General features: G+C 44.6%; 1 protein-coding gene across 13 annotated transcripts in view; it reads right to left on the minus strand.

Moving 5' to 3' along the window:
• Nucleotides 1-16628, minus strand: part of LOC147008230 (uncharacterized) — a 70124-nt gene that overhangs the window by 41341 nt on the left and 12155 nt on the right. For 6 of the 13 annotated variants that reach the window (XM_085865209.1, XM_085865199.1, XM_085865200.1 and 3 more), the window contains exons 3-4: nucleotides 3590-3789; nucleotides 3207-3338 (exon numbers count right to left, since the gene is read on the minus strand). In XM_085865209.1, coding sequence (XP_085721335.1) covers nucleotides 3207-3245 — 39 coding nt within the window. In that variant the 5' untranslated portion in view covers nucleotides 3246-3338; nucleotides 3590-3789. Of the gene's footprint in view, nucleotides 1-3206; nucleotides 3339-3589; nucleotides 3790-5729; nucleotides 7556-8438; nucleotides 8569-13653; nucleotides 13791-16628 lie in introns of those variants that run through there. The other 7 variants (XR_015053532.1, XM_085865208.1, XM_085865207.1 and 4 more) reach the window with 4 other exon arrangements.

Raw genomic sequence — 16628 nt, forward strand, 5'->3', positions numbered from 1 at the left:
GCTGTTCATCACCACCTCTTATCTTCCCTCATCCAAAACCACGATCTTTTCTACCCCCGTTCATCCACCCCAAACCCCCTCCTTCAAATTCCCTGCTTTCCTTCTTGAAAGTCCCTGTAATGTCCATCTTCTCTACCCAGTGTTCCCCGCCCCATCCCTCACCCTACCACAGATCTCCCAATGTCTCTGTTCCCCATTGTTTTGTCTTTCCTTCTCCTGCCCCCCTTGTTGTGCATTGTGTGTTATATCTCATACGAGCCTCGACAATGTGTACAAAAAACAACTTGATTGGAGTCCACCTGTGGCCAATTCAAATGTTTGGACATGATTTCGAAAAAGAAACACACCTTTCTTGATAAAGTCCCACAGTTGACAGTGCAGGACAGAGGAGAAACTCTTCCATGAAGTCGAAGGAACTGTCTGTATAACTCCGAGATAAAATTGTGAGGAGGCACAGATCTGGGGAAGGGTATGAAATCATTTTCTAGTGTTGAAAGGTCCCAAGAGCACAGTGAGCTCTATCATCAGGAAATGGAAGGAATATGAACTGCATAGTATGCTGTCGGAGTGGTGATCCGTCCAGGAATTGTGCCCAATAGCCAAGGACACTGCTTAAGCAGCACCAATGCTCTGCACAGAGTAAGGTCCCAATCTCCTCCTCCTTGAGGAGAACCTGCTTCAGAGTGCAAAATACCTTCGACTGCTGCAAAGATTTACGTTCCAACGGCACAATTACCCCAAGTATACAGCCAAAGCAACACTGCAACACAACAAAGTATTGACTTAGACTCTTAGAGTGTTGAACACACATTGACGAAAGACAATTCAGTTTTTCAGTTTTCATTAATTTGTAAAAATTACAAAAATATGTTTTCTCTTTGACATTATGGGGTATTTTGTGGTGATCAGGGACAAAACATTTAAATTTAATTCATTTTGAAATCAGGCTGGAACACAACAAAATGTGAAATAGTCGAGGGGTGTGAATACTTGATGAAGGCATTGTAGGTTCCACCCATAAAACACCACAAAGGGCACATTGGTGTCTTTATTTTCTTTCTGCCGTGACATCCTCCAGGTGGGTAACTGGTGCACCCGCTTTGGTGCTTTGAGGTGGAGACGGAACACTGTTGTTTGTGTCCTTTATAACATCCTTAAAAACAGTAAGGTTCCTGTTTGGAATGATTTTCAATTTTGTTTCAATTTTGCAGGCAGATTAAAAGTATTATCTTCCTCCACTCCGTGCATGTGCGATCGGGACGGATTCATCGCCAAAGTACTGATAAACTACAGGTTTGTTTTCCGATTAATGTTCAAAATATAACTTTCAACTGAAATAGAGTTGTTCCTCGAACACAAACTGATGTTTGTCGACAGATTGACGGACAGACAAAGTGAACAAACTGCTTAACTCCACCTTTCGCTTCGTACGTGTGCGGCAACAAAAAAACAAAATAAAAAAATCATCGATCTTTCTACGTGTGTTTCACCAGTCGAAGTACCCGTCGCTTCCCTGACGGATATAATCAAACGACGGCACGTTGTCCTTACAAACATCCTGCTCCATTCACTCCATCATTTCCCGGGGTCATCTTCCCTCTGCTTGGAAGTCAGCTGACATCATCTTCATGAACCATCCTTGCTGCTTCCATCTACATATGGCGTGAGCAAAAAATCACCTCCGCTTCGCCGCGAAGCTCATTGTTGTTTGCTTTGGTTTGAACCTCCGCTTGAAATGAGTGAAATGAAACATTCCCCTTCCCTCGTGCTGCCTTCTGCTCCCCTCAAGCTGCCTTCCCATCCCGTTGTGCCACCTCCCTCTCCCTCAACAGCAATCAATTACCAGATCACGGCAGGAGAGCCAAAAGGTACGCATGATCGCTCTCAGGTGTCTCGCCTGGGTTTGAATCCCGACCGAGCTATAAAGTGTCATCCTGGTGTTTCACAGACGGTGATTCATAAATGATGGGTGTTAAACTCAGCGTCACATCTGCCTGGATCCCCCCTCCTCTCCCCCACCACACTTTCCACCCTCCCCTTCCCCTCTCCCTCTCTCACCCCTATCCCTCTCTATCCCACGGCTATCCCTTTCTCTCATGCCTATCCCTCTTCCTCACCCCTTTTGGTCTCTCTCCGATCCCAACCCTCTCTCTCCTCACCCTCTCTCTGCTTACCCGATCCTTCTTTCTCCAACCGCTCTTCCTCCTTTATCCTTCCCCTCCCAACTCTCTCCCTCTTGCCCTCTCACCTCCCTCCTCTCCTCGATCCTTCCCAACCCTCCTTTCCCTCGTCCCCTCCCTCTTCTCCCTCTTCACCTACCTCCTCTCCCTCTTCCCTTGAATATTCCCATCAGCGAAGCGACAGGTCGTATTTGCTGGTAAACAAGTAAACAAACACGAATTAAGCTTTAAATTTTACATTTTCACACTTTCCTCAATTAAAAGAGGTTATGATTGACTGTAAATTATTTAATTAGTCAGGTGGTGATGAGAATTCAGGTCCCTGACCCGAAGTGATGGCTAATGTTGTTAAACGTGTCCTTTATGATCCATCCATGAAGACCACACTCTGTACACAGAGAGAGCATCAGTGCTGCAACAGCAGTTACCTGGGTTATTGGACACAATCCTGGACAGGTGACCACTCTGACACAGGATACTCAAACGGCTCAATCCTCCCAGCAAGCTGGTATCACTTTGCTCACCTCAGGATGACAAGCTGAGTCAACCCCACCTGGTATTAATTCAACAGCAAAGTGGGATTTGAACTCAGGACCCAAGTAAGCCCACCACCCCAACCATTAAACCAACACGAGGTATACCTTAATGATATTTTACCAAAACAGATAAACAGAGTCGGTACAAACACACCTATCCCGTGACAATGGTTTCATAACAGTTCTTACAACAGATCAAAGGTCGAGGTCACAGCTTCAGTTCAAAATTTTGTGAAAAATGATTTTGGGTCAAACTTTGACCTTGAACTTGTGACTTCCATCCATCGAGCAGAATTAATTAGTTTCCTGGTAAACTCTCACCAACTCTGCTTTACAAACAACCGACTGGTTTAGTGGTAACTAAGTTCACCCTTCACAGCTTTAAATATCATATTGAACATAATTTGGCCTTAAATAAGGTTGTTACATGACGAGCTATAAAGTCCCAACCTGGTGATGCACAGGGAATGTGTTGCATCAGTGAGCATACCTTCCTCTGAAAGCAAAGGTAAGTCTCTTGTCTTCTCATCCAGTGATTCCTCGACGACGTTAAAGATGCCACTGCAGTCCTTATGAACAGGCCATTGTGTGCCGGTGCAGAGGCCCATCATCACAAGTAAATCTTCATATGATTTGTTGTAAACGAGATTAAAGAGGAATCGAATGATGAATGAAGTGATGAGGTATAAAATGATGTCATACATGTACAAGAGGGAGGGTAACATGTCATGGATGGGATTTCCATTCACAATTCAATTCCGGCTCCGCTCCAGACATCGTGACATTCACTAAATCAATGAGTTCCTGTGTTAGTACACAGCACGGATCAGCACGGGAAACACAAGTTCTCGGTACGGAGTGAACGTAACGTACCGGGTCTGGACTCCTTGTCCTCGGGTGAACCGACCATGGACCCGCGGTCTTCCGGAGAACCTCCCGGACCGACCACGTATCCTCCATCGGAGCCGCTCGTGGATCCCGGGGTGTTCGCTCTGAGATCTCGGGTCATGATGGACCGCACGTCGTGTCGTGTGAAGGACGGTACGCTGTGGTAACCGAGTGAAGAGCGCGAGCTGTTTGGGGAAAAAACGAATAGGGAGATCGCGGTGTCTGATTGGTTCCCGCCACATCACGTGTCCATGATTTAAAATAAATACAAAGATTGAACGTTTCGTTTTAACGGATTATTTGTGTTTCAGATTGTGTTGTGAAAGTGGAAAATCGAGTCCGAGTTTGTCGATGATCATTTCTTCGACACAAATCAACGTTCTTTATATTCTGTTTTTGTATTTATCGACAATCTTCCCTCAATAACGGAGTTATATGTGGGTATGTGGGAATGTTGGTATGTGGATATGTAGATGGGTATGTATGTGGGAATGTATCATCCACTTCCTCCGGGAGGATTTGACCGAGGAAGGTGAAACTTTCAGGGATTAATGAGGGAACCCCGACATTGTGTCTGTGCAAGTTCCGATTGATTCCATCAAGTTTTGAGGAAAAAGATAATTCAGGACCCTTCGGGACCCCCATTCATGATGACAGGAGGAAAACCACGGGGTAACCTTCAGGGGTCAAATTACGGTCACGTGTGTGTCCGAGTGGTGCTCAGGTTTCTAACACCAGACGACGGTCTCCTTGGGTTAACCTGAGGCTGTCCCTTCGGGTGAGTGCCTGGAATGTCCTTTCCATAAGAGAGGATGATCACCTGTCTCTGTTATCATCTGAGCTCAAGCGTTTAACCCGAACACCTTTTGCTTCGTGTGCTTGTGGCAACAAAAAATTAAATAATAAATAATTGATCTTTACACGTGTTTTCCACCAGGAGAGGAACCCGTCTCCTCCCTGACGAATTTAATCAAATGACAGCACGTTGTACTCACAAACATCCTGCTCTATTCACTCTATCATTTTCCCGGGGTCATCTTCCCTCTGATTGGAAGTCAGCTGACATCATCTTCATTAACCATCCTTACTGAACAATGTTCAGGGGCCACTAGCCTGCGATGGACCCACGTCGATCTGCAGTCACTTCGATATCGATAAATACAATTGTTTTTTTTGAATGAAAAGTTTCATTCACATCACAGCAGGAAAGCCGAGAGGTACGCATGCTCGCTCTCAGCACTGCAGCCTGGGTTCGAGTCCCGACCCAGCTATAAACTGTCACCCCGGAGTTTCACAGTCAGGGTGATTCATCAATGTGTGTGTGTGTGTGTGTGTGTGTGTGTGTGTGTGTGTGTGTGTGTGTGTGTGTGTGTGTGTGTGTGTGTGTGTGTGTGTGTGTGTGTGTGTGTGTGTGTGTGTGTGTGCTGTTGAACTGGACGTCACATCTACCGGAGTGCCTCCCCCCTCTGCGCTCTCCCACCCTCCTCTCTCCATGTTCAGTGGACTGGAGCATGTATGAATCAGATTCGGAGTGAGTCGACCGGAGGGGTCCCGGGTTCCAAACCCCTTTTTCCCCCGGGGCTTCTGGGTTCCAACCCCCGTTTTTCCCTGGGGCTTCAAACCCCTTTTTCCCCTGGGGGTCCCGCATTCCAAACCCCTTTGTTTTTATTGTGTATACCTTGTCGAGGCTCATATGAGAGTCAACACACAACACACAGCAAAGGGGGGGGGGATGAGACAAGAGGGTGGGAGTGGGAAAGACAAAACAGTGGGGAACACAGACATTAGATTTGTGGAAGGAGGAAGGATGGGGCGGGGAACAGAGACGTAAGGAGATCTGTTGAAGGATTGGGTGGAGAACATGGGGAATACAAGATGGACATTACAGGGACTTTCAGGAAGGACAGCAAGGAATTTGAATGAGGTGGGCTTGGGTGGATTAACGGGGGTAGAAAAGATCGAGGATTTGGATGGGGAATGATAAGAGGTGGTGGTGAACAGCTGTTTTGAAGGCCTGGGGGGAAGAAAGGGATTGAATAAAGTGAGGGAGTTTATTCCAAAGGAGGTGAAAAAAAAGAATGAAAGAGTGAAGATGAGCAGTCATTCATGATTTTGGTAGTTTTACCAGAGGGGGTTGTTGGCGGACCTTGAGCGCCCTTCGGAAATGTGGTGGGGACAAATCGCAGAGAGAGCAGGGGTGGGGCGAAGCTGTAGAGGAGACGGTAAAAGACAGAAAGACCACCGACCAGCCTGCGGTGAGAGAGTGAGAGGCCCAAAGACTCAGCCTCATCGCGGGAGATGCCAATGATCCGAAATGCCTTGGTTTGCACAGCGTGAAGCCGAGAAAGGTGGGAGGCCGGAGCACCAGCCCAGAGGGGAGAGCAATCCTCCATCAGGCTGTAGACGAAAGCTTTGTAAGTGGTCAGGAGCTCAGGTGGGCCGAGGAAGGACTTCGCACGATGGAAGATACCCAGTCAGCGACTGGCTTTGGAGGCGATGCTTGAAATGTGGCTTTCCCAGGAAAGGTCATGGCAGAGAGTGAGACCCAGAAGCTTGAAAGAAAGGACTTCTTCCAGAGGATGGTTGAGAAAGTGGATGGGGTTTTTTTTATAAACGGTCCTTTCGGAGAGACATAGTGAGAGTGTGAGATTTGTCCGGATTGAAAGACATGTTCCACGTGTTGGACCAGTTTGTGATTTTTCCCAGATCTGCAGTGAGCGAAGAAGCTGCTGCATGCCGTTCTGAGGGATGGCAGATGGTACGGCAGACGGTGGAACATGATTCTGCCACCACCAGGCTTCACAGTTGGTATGGTGTCCTTTGGCTGATGTGCTTTGTTGGGTTTGCAGCAAATATAGCGTTTTGCATTTTTCCATAAGTTCCATCAGACCACAAAACTTTTTTTCACATGGCTTTGGAATCTCTCGAGTGTTTTTTTTGTGCACATCAAACAGGACTCAAGGTGGGCTTTTTGTGTAATGGCTTCCTTCCTGCCACCTGACCGGAGAGCCAAGACTTGTGGAGTGCTTGGGATATTGTTGTCACATGCACACCAGTAATCAGTCCTTGCCATGAAGCCCTGTCGCTCTTTCAAAGTTGCCATTGGCCTCTTGGTGGCCTCTGATCAGTCTCCTTGCTTGGTCATCCAGTTTGGAGGGACGGCCTGATCTCGGCAAGGTGTTGGTGGTACCATACGCTTTCCATTTCTCAATAATGACGATCTTGACTGTGCTCTAAGGAATATTCAACTCCTTTGAAATATTTTTATAGCCATCCCCTGATCTGTGCCTTTCCACAACTTTATCCCGGAGGTCTTTTGAAAGCTCTTCGGTGCTCATGGTTGAGCATTTGCTGTGAAATGCACGACCCAGCAGTGGAATCCCACAGGGACGGCTGATTTTATTGTGACATCATCAGAATCACAATTTAAGCAGGTGGAGGTCAATTAACCTGGGGTGTGATTTTGAAGGTGATTGGTTCCACCTGAGCTAGTTTACAATCGCGATTATAATGGGGTGGACACTTATCCAACCAAGATATTCCAGTCTTGTGTTTTTCATTAATTTTCTCAAATTTGAAGAATTTGTTTTTTCACTTGGAAGTTGTGGGTTCCAATGTGTAAATAACGGTGTAAAAGTCTGATTTAATGTATTCAATTCCAGATTATACGGCATCAAAAGGTGAAAATTTTGAAACGGGGTGTAGACTTTCTAAAGACACGGTACTCTGACTCGTTCTCCATCCCTTGTTAACATGACATCTTCCAAGACACTGCAAAGTGCCTTCTTTGTCTCTCCCCAACTCTTTCCAGATCACTTCACAATCTTCCTGCTCTTTTGTCGTTCTCCCAGTTGTCGGTGTATATTTGTTGATGTGTCTTTTTGTATTTTTCATTTCTCTTCTTTGCAATCGATGGCGCTGGATTTTCTGTTATTTCCATCCCATGTGTGGCATCATATACTCGCACCTGTTCCTGGAATTTTTTTGCTTTGACTTTGATGTATTCTTTGATGTCGAGATGCAGATGATGGATGATTAAACGCTTTGTTGCACACAGAACAACTGAAGTGTTTCTCTCCGGTGTGTATTCTTTGATGTCTATGTAAGTTTGATGACTGATTAAACGCTTTGTTACACAAAGAACAATTGAAGCGTTTCTCTCCGGTGTGTATTCTTTGATGTGCATAAAGATTTGATGAATGATTAAATGATTTGTTGCACACAGAACAATTGTAAGGTTTCTCTCCAGTGTGTAATCTTTGATGTCCAGATAAAGTTGATGGATGAGTGAAGGCCTTGTTGCACACAGAACACTTGTATGGTTTCTCTCGGGTGTGTATTCTTTGATGGCCAGATAAAGTTGATGGATGATAAAAGGCTTTGTTACACAAAGAACAATTGAAGGGTTTCTTTCCAGTGTGTATTCTTTGATGTTTATAAAAGTTAGATAAATGATTGAACACTTTGTTACACACAGAACAATTATAAGGTTTCTCTCTGGTGTGTATTCTTTGATGTATCAATGCAGTTGATGAATGATTAAACGCTTTGTTGCACACACAGCACTTGTAAGGTCTCTCTTCAGTGTGTATTCTTTGATGTGTATTCAAGTGTGATGACTGATTAAATGCTTTGTTGCAAACAGAACACTTGTGAGGTTTCTCCCCCGAATGTATTTTTTGATGACGATATAAATTTGATGAAGAACAAAAAGCCTTCCGGCATTGTGAACACTTGTAGGATTTCTCACCGGTGTGCAACGTTTGATGCGTCAACAGATATGAAGAAGAAGCAAATCCCTTCTCACACACAGTGCACCTGTATGACGTCTCACCTGTGCATATTTCAACACATCCTTTTAAACACGATGAGGAGGTGAAGTCTTTGTTGGAAACAGCAAAATTGTTTGTCGTCTCACTTATTTGGCTCTTCTGTTGCAAGACAATGATACACCTGTCGTAGTTGTTGTTTGTAGACACACCCCTACACTTGTCAACATCCTGACAAAAAGTCTCTGTCAAGTGATGATCGAAAGAAACTTCTTTGTCCAATGACGAGGAACAGTTGACACTTGACTTTTCAATTTTTTTCTCTGCAAATTAACAATGGAGCAAAAACATCAATAAATCACTTTTTACAACTTGAGCAGCACTCGTATAGCACAAAGTCTCACCCTGCATGTTCATTCTGAACAAAATTACCATGATTAACTGATCACCCCACTATTATGGCCACTACTATCATGGCCCACATGCTCGTACCATCCATGCACCCAATTATATCACATTGTTTCTTGGAATGGGTTATGAACGTCAAAAAATTAATTATTCACTCACGTCTTGTCATAGATCAGATAAATGAAGTTTCAGATTTTTCAGAGAAGGATTTCAATTAAACCAATCATGGCTGGAAGAAGACCACTGATGACGTCGTCATTAACACACTATACACCCCATGGGGAGTTGATAACATATGCAAAGATTCAATTATTTTCGTTGAGTGGTTTCAGTAAAATTATATTCAAATTTTCCCTTTAATTCAATATGGCTGCCACACCATGTGACATATGACGACAATGTTAACAATAAAAACATTCTCCTCTTGTGTTTAAAATTTTGCATCGATCGGACAAGCGGAAACAGAGAAATCCATTTTTAAAGTGAAAATATGAAGACGTGGACACATAGACAGACAGACACAAACGCACACAGACACACTGAACACACTGGACAAATACAACAGTTCAGGAAAGGAAAGAGAAACCCAAAACTGAAAAAGAGAATTCAAAATGTAAAAAACAAAAATAAAATTGGAGGCAAAAACCTCGAGTGCTTGGGTGTTGAAAACAAACTCAATCTGGCAATGATAGCAAGAAAGATAAAAAAATAATAAATAAAAACCACCACTGTATGAGGAAGCAAACAACAGGAGAAAACAAAAACAGAATGCGTGAACTCCCCCTGAAAAAGAAAAGTTGGCGAAACATTCTGGGAAGGAATTCATGGAGATCGAAAGGAACATCACAAGGAAGCAGAATGTATCGTGGACTTGGAAAAGAAGAAGCACCATGAAGGTCGAGCAAATGTCCCCAGGTATTATTGATGAAGAAATAAATAACTAAAAACAACTTCAAACTAGAGGGGGAGCACTCGGAAGAGTGCAAAACCTCCACTGCCAATCCTGCTGGGTCACTTAAGTGAACCTGATATCCTATTCATTGTCGGTCAAAACGGATCAGACTCCACTGAACCACGATTGAATAAACTAAACCAGATCGACGCGCATGTAGAAATGCCAAAAAAAAAAATCGAAATTTTTATGAAAAAAAAAGGTGCGTTTTTTTTTTCTCTGACAAATTTTTTTGGGGGGTTGGAAACACTTAAAACATGAAGAAATGCAAAAAGAATTCAAATATTTTTAAAATAAAATGAAATTTTTTTGAAAAAAGTTGCAAATTTTTTTTTTCTTTCTAACAAAATATTTTTTTTTGGTTGGAAATCACTGAAAACATGTAGAAATGCAAAAACAAAAATTCAAATATTTTTTTCAAAATGGCCGCCATAGCGGCCATATTGGACTTTGGCCCAAGTCCAAAATATAATGGCATGATCCTTGGACCATACCTAACCCCCCCACCAAGTTTCGTCAAAATCCGTCCAGGAGTTTTTCCGTAATACTGTTCAGAAACAAACAAACAAACAAATAAACCAATGTCACCCGCAGGGTGACCCGTATCTTGCCAAAAGGTGACCACGTGTGACTTCTATGAGGTCACACTGAGGTGAACAGAGCTGCTATCCACCAGGAGCGACTCCTTGAGGAATATCTGCCTACGAGAGATTCCGATGAGAATCGTTCTGCAGAGTAACCATGAAAAATATGCGTTTGCCTCATAATGTCACCAAATGACGTCATAATGTCTCAAGCTTGACAAATCTAGAAAGCACTCATCGAGGTGTTCAATTTGAGGTACTACACGATATGGTTCCTAAAACTTGAAAATTTGACCTTGGGGTCAAATGTGTTTGACCTGAGGCGCTAACCATGAAGGTCGAGGCCAATCGCCACCAAAAATTAATCAGCTGAGCGCCAGACCATGAACTATATTCCCATGAAGTTTGAAGACGATCCGATCAAAATTACTCAAAAAATAAGGGTTTCGTCGACTCCCCTGATTTGTGACAAAGTGACCTTGACCTTTGACCTTGGCCTTCAACATTTTATGCGCTGAAAGGGACCTCTATAGGACTCTGATATGGGAAGTTACAAAAATTTCCAATGATAACTGTGCTCTGCAGAATTTTTTATATGTGATTACAGACAAAATAAATAAATAAATAAGTAAAAAAACATACAAGCTGACGAACATAGTGTTACGGCTGTGGAAATTCGCATTACACCATGAAGGGCCCGTAGGTGAGATATCTCTAAGTACATGTGTAGTTAGCCCCAAATCCGTTGTCTGGAGGGAATTTATGTGATTCATTCGGGCTGCGACGCTTTGAGATAGCCGTTTTTCTGTTCTATCTTTATTTTGAACCAACCACGTCTAAACCGCCATCACACAAAAACCACCTTAACCACCACGTCAGCCATCGTCACCAACTAGAACCACGCTCCAACCCTCAGACAACAACAACAACAACGCCAACAGCCACGACCTTTACCTTCACAACTCAATCCCGCAAACATCGCATCACCGTCATTCCCAAACGGCACCATAACCATCAAACCACCACCGATAAATCCTCCACCACCCTCACCTCTCTCCTTCTACGGCCATTCCTGCACCACCTGTGAACACTGAGCGTCGGGCTGTCTTGGGCTCGTTTGGCGATATGCACCAAGCCGCGAGTGCAAATAGCGGCCTTTCCGAGGAAAACTCGGATCACAAACGCTACATGCCCACTTTCCTCCGTCCAATTAGCAAGCGCGGAGTGGCTTGGCCCCGCATCCAGGCGCGTCTGTGTGAAATCCATATATGCAAATTCTGGGATCAGGGGAGGTTCACGCCCACTTTTCCTCCGTCCAATTGGCGAGCGTGGCTCCGTCCCCGAGGTCTTCCTGATCCGAATATTTGCATATTGTTTTCTCCTGCCGGCCTATAAAACGGCGAGCGCAAGGCGAATCGTAGCAGAGTGTGGCAGTAGCAGTGTGTGTCGGCAGGGCAGAGTGAGTCGAGTCATCGGTGTGGCAGCGAGTTGGGTTCTGCAGTCGGCTGAGGAGAGTTGCGGGAAGAGGCAAAGGAGCTCGGGTCCGAGGCGAGAAGGACGGCGGTCGGCAACGAGGTCGCGGTGTGAGATCGCTCGTCGCGGGAACCAAGCCAGCCAGCCATTCTCCTCCCCCAGGGCATCAACAATTCCCCCTTTCCCCCGCGCTGAGATAGTGCAAAAAGGGGGCCCCGTTCCCACCCCACTCAAAACGTCGTGCCAACGAAACTCGCCAAGGAGCACGGAGTCGGGGCACAGCCACGTGGCCACATCTGCGGCTCGTCCGCCAACGCGTCACGAGGACGCGGGTAGGACCCCCCCGGTCTCGCGGACCTGGCCGCTCCTTCAGGTCATGCGCGCATATTGGCCTACAGGCCCGTCTGCCCCCTTGTCTCTGAGGGTGGCTTCTTTCCTTTGCTTTTGAGTAAATGTGTGTTGGCGCTGTCTGTAAAGTCGAACTGTATTTGTGTTGCCGTGTGTACGCGTATTCGGTAGTAACTCTGCGACATTGTTTCTTTTGTTTTAACTGCTATATGTGCATTTTGACTGTTTGGCTGTATATGTGTGCTTTCCGTGTGTCGCGTAATAAATGTGCATTGTGTGAACTGTTTTCCCGTTTCGCTTCGTCTTTTCTTTATTGACCCTCCATCCTGCTTCACGTAAAGGGTTCGTAGTGGGCTTAATACGCCCGGTAATTAATCTGAACCGTCCAGGTCGGCGATAACACCGCTCGGTTATCCCGATAGCACGGAACGGGCCGCCCAAGTGGCCCGTGTCCGGAGTCGACCTGTGGCGAGGTGCGATCGCCCGGTTGACCATTCGCGCAGGTATTTAGGTAGATCGAATTTGGCGAACAACCCTATCCTACGCGGGTAGGCAATTGGCACGATCGTGGTGAGGTTAAACCCCCACCCGTGACTAGCTCCCGGCGTTGGTCCGAGAGGGTCACGACTGAATTGTCCGTCCGGTGGGCGACGTGCCGCGATTCGAGTCACGTGGCCATCCGCACGCCGGCGGGCACGAATTCGCAACAATATATTATATTTTCACACTTTCCTCAATTAAAAGAGGTTATATGATAAACTATAAATTATTAATTAGTCAGGTGCTCATGAGAGTTCAAGTCCCTGATCCTCAGTGATGGGTAATGTTGTTAAACGTGTCCTTTATGATCCATCCATGAAGACCACACTCTGTACAGAGAGAGCATCAGTGCTGCTCCAGCAGTTACCTGGGTTATTGGACATAATTCTGGACAGGTGACCACTCTGACACAGGATACTCGAACGGCTCAATCATCCCAGCAAGCTGGTATCACTTTGCCAACCTCAGAAGCATGGCAAGCTGAGTCAACCCGACCTGGTATTAATTAAACAGCCAAGTGTGATTTGAACTCAGGACCCGAGGAAACCAAGCCCACCACCCCAACCATTAAACCAACACCAGGTATACTTTTATTATATTTTATCAAAACAGATAAACAGAGTCGGTACAAACAGACCTATCCCGTGACAATGGTTTCATAACAGTTCTTCCAGCAGATCAAAGGTCAAGGTCACAGCTTCAGGTCAAAATTTCGTGAAAAAATTTTTTTGGGGTCAAACTTTGACCTTGAACTTGTGACTTCCATCCATCAAGCAGAATTAATTAGTTTCCTGGTAAACTCTCACCAACTCTGCTTTACAAACAGCCGACTGGTTTAGTGGAAACTAAGTTTACCCTTTACATCTTTAAATATAACATTGAACATAATTTGGCCTTAAATAAGGTTGTTCCAGGACGAGCTATAAACTCCCAACCTGGTGATACACAGGGAAGGTGTTGCATCAGTGAGCATACCTTCCTCTAAAAGCAAAGGTAAGTCTCTTGTCTTTTCATCCAGTGATTCCTTGAGGACATTAAATATGCCACTGCAGTCCTCAAGAACAGGCCATTGTGTGCCGCTGCAGAGGCCCATCATCACAAGTAAATCTTCATCTGATTTGTTGGAAACGAGATTAAAGAGGAATCGAATGATGAATGAAGTGATGAGGTATAAAATGATGTTATACATGCACAAGAGGGAGGGTAACATGTCATGGATGGGATTTTCATTCACAATTCAATTCCCGCTTCGCTCCAGACATCGTGACATTCACGAAATCAATGAGTTCCTGTTTTAGTACACAGCACGGATCAGCACGGGAAACACAAGTTCTCGGTACGGAATGAACGTCACGTACCGGGTCTGGACCCCTTGTCCTCGGGTGAACCGCCCACGGACCCGCCGTCTTCCGGATAACCTCCTGGACCGACCACGTATCCTCCATCGGAGCCGCTCGTGGATCCCGGGGTGTTCTCTCTGAGATCTCGGGTCATGGTGGACCGCACGTCGTGTCTGGTGAAGCACGGTACGCTGTGGTAAGCGAGTGAAGAGCGCGAGCTGTTTGGGGAAAAAGCGAATCGCGAGATCGCGGTGTCTGATTGGTTCCCGCCACATCATGTGTCCATCATTTAAAATAAATACAAAGATTGAACGTTTCGTTTTAACGGATTGTTTGTGTTTCAGATTATGTTGTGTAAGTGAAAATCGAGTCCGAGTTCGTCGATGATTATTCCCTCGATACGAATCAACGTTCATTACCTTCGCAAACTTTGTTGCGAAGGTTATGTTTTGATCGCAGTGTATTTATTTATTTACTTGTGAATATGTGTGTTTGTTTGTTTGTTTGTTATTCGCATAACTCCAAAAGTATTGAACTGAATCGCAGCAAATTTGGTGGGATGATTGGTTATTAGATTTTGGGAGCGATCGGGTCAAAGGTCAAGGTTATGAAAAGGTCAAAATCGTCTTTTTACCATAGCGCGGTCAATTTGTATTCAATTTGCATGCAACTAATGCCAAAATGTTCAGAATTCAATGCCCCATCTTGTGATATGTGACATGACACAATGACGTAATAACCCTTTTTCGCGGTTTGGAGTCAAAGGTCAGGGGGGTCACGACATTGCAAAATGTGCGGTTTTAGTCATAACACGGTCCATTCTTATCCGATTTGCATGAAACCAACACCAAAATGTTGACTGTTCTGTTCCCCACACTCTAATACCAATTACAAAATTAAGAGTACAAAGGTCAAGGTCGAGGTCATGAAAAGGTCAAAATCGTCATTTTGCCATAGTGCGGTCGATTTTTATCCAATTTGCATGCAACCAATGCCAAAATGTTGTGAATTCAAAGCCCAATCTTGAGATATACGATATGTCACAATGACGTCATTACCTTTGTTTGCGGTTTGGGTCAAAGGTCAGGGGGGTCAACGACCTTTATTATCATAACGCGCTCAATTCTTTTCCAATTTGCATGTAAGTAGATTCAAAATGTTTAGAATTCAATTCCCTATCCTATGATGGATAATATTTGACAGTGATTTTATTGGTGAGTTTAAAGCATTGGGGGGGGGGGGGTGGGGTGTCACTGAACTCACAAAATGTGCATACCTTAGTGGCACGTACGCACACTAAACAAAAAATGTTCCTTTTTATAAATTAGGAGCCAGTTGACGTTTTACTTTTGGATTGCGCAACCACAACCAGCTGATGTCAACCATTCTAAAAAAAGCACAATCACCTGATGTATGCTTCAAATGTGTCATTCTTATGTGCCATGATGCTTTCGGCTGTTGGTGCAATTTGAAGATATTAAAAGATAAAAGATATGCACATTTTATCGTTGTAAGGATGCAGGTAATAAAAACGGATTTGCAGGCAAAAACATAGTTCTCTCCATGCAAACCAATGGGACTTTGGCACCAGGAGAGGCGTATTTCACAACTTATAGTTCTATTTATCGAAAGTACTTCAACCCCCTATCGTGCAACAAGCTCATGTCATACGCTCTACATATAGTACACACAGCTGAATTTGTACTTTCAGATGTCATACTTTCTGAAAATGAATGTTTGTTTGTTCACAATAAATAACTTATTTAGAAAAACAGAAACTCGTGTGTGCTAAATGCCCCGAAAATGCCAGAAAATAATTTCTTATAATGTGACCATCTGTCATCAGATTGACTTGACTCCGACACCCAAAAAGGTCAGGGAGTTCATACACAAATTGTACAATGTACGTGAATCAGTGTCAAACACCTTTCCATAAGAGAGGATGATCACCTGTCTCTGTTATCATCTGAGCTCAAGCGTTTAACCCGAACACCTTTCGCTTCGTGTGCTTGTGGCAACAAAAAAATTAAATAATAAATAATTGATCTTTACACGTGTTTTCCACCAGGAGAGGAATCCGTCTCCTCCCTGACGGATTTAATCAAATGACAGTACGTTGTACTTACAAACATCCTGCTCTATTCACTCTATCATTTTCCCAGGGTCATCTTCCTTCTGATTGGAAGTCAGCTGACATCATCTTCATTAACCATCCTTACTGAACAACGTTCAGGGGCCACTCACCTGCGATGGACCCCGTCGGTCTGCGGTCACATCGACATCGATATTTTCAATTATTTTTTTAAAAAATGAAACTTTTCATTCACATCACAGCAGGAAAGCGAGAGGTTTGCATGCTCGCTCTAAGCAATCTAGCCTGGGTTCGAGTCCCGACCCAGCTATAAACTGTCACCCCGGTGTTTCACGGTCAGGGTTATTCATCAATGTGGGTTTGTGTGCTGTTAAACTGGACGTCACATCCACCGGATGTGACGTCACATCCACCGTCACATCCCCCCACCCTCCTCTCTCCCTCTACAGTCTACACTCTCCCCCTCCCTCCACCCTCAATGTTGAGTGAATAATATCCTGTAGACTGTAGAGCGCATG

This window comes from Eptatretus burgeri, chromosome 20 (assembly GCF_056783735.1).
Source record: "Eptatretus burgeri isolate ZD-2024b chromosome 20, Ebu_testis_v1, whole genome shotgun sequence".
In the NCBI taxonomy this organism is placed as follows: domain Eukaryota; kingdom Metazoa; phylum Chordata; class Myxini; order Myxiniformes; family Myxinidae; genus Eptatretus; species Eptatretus burgeri.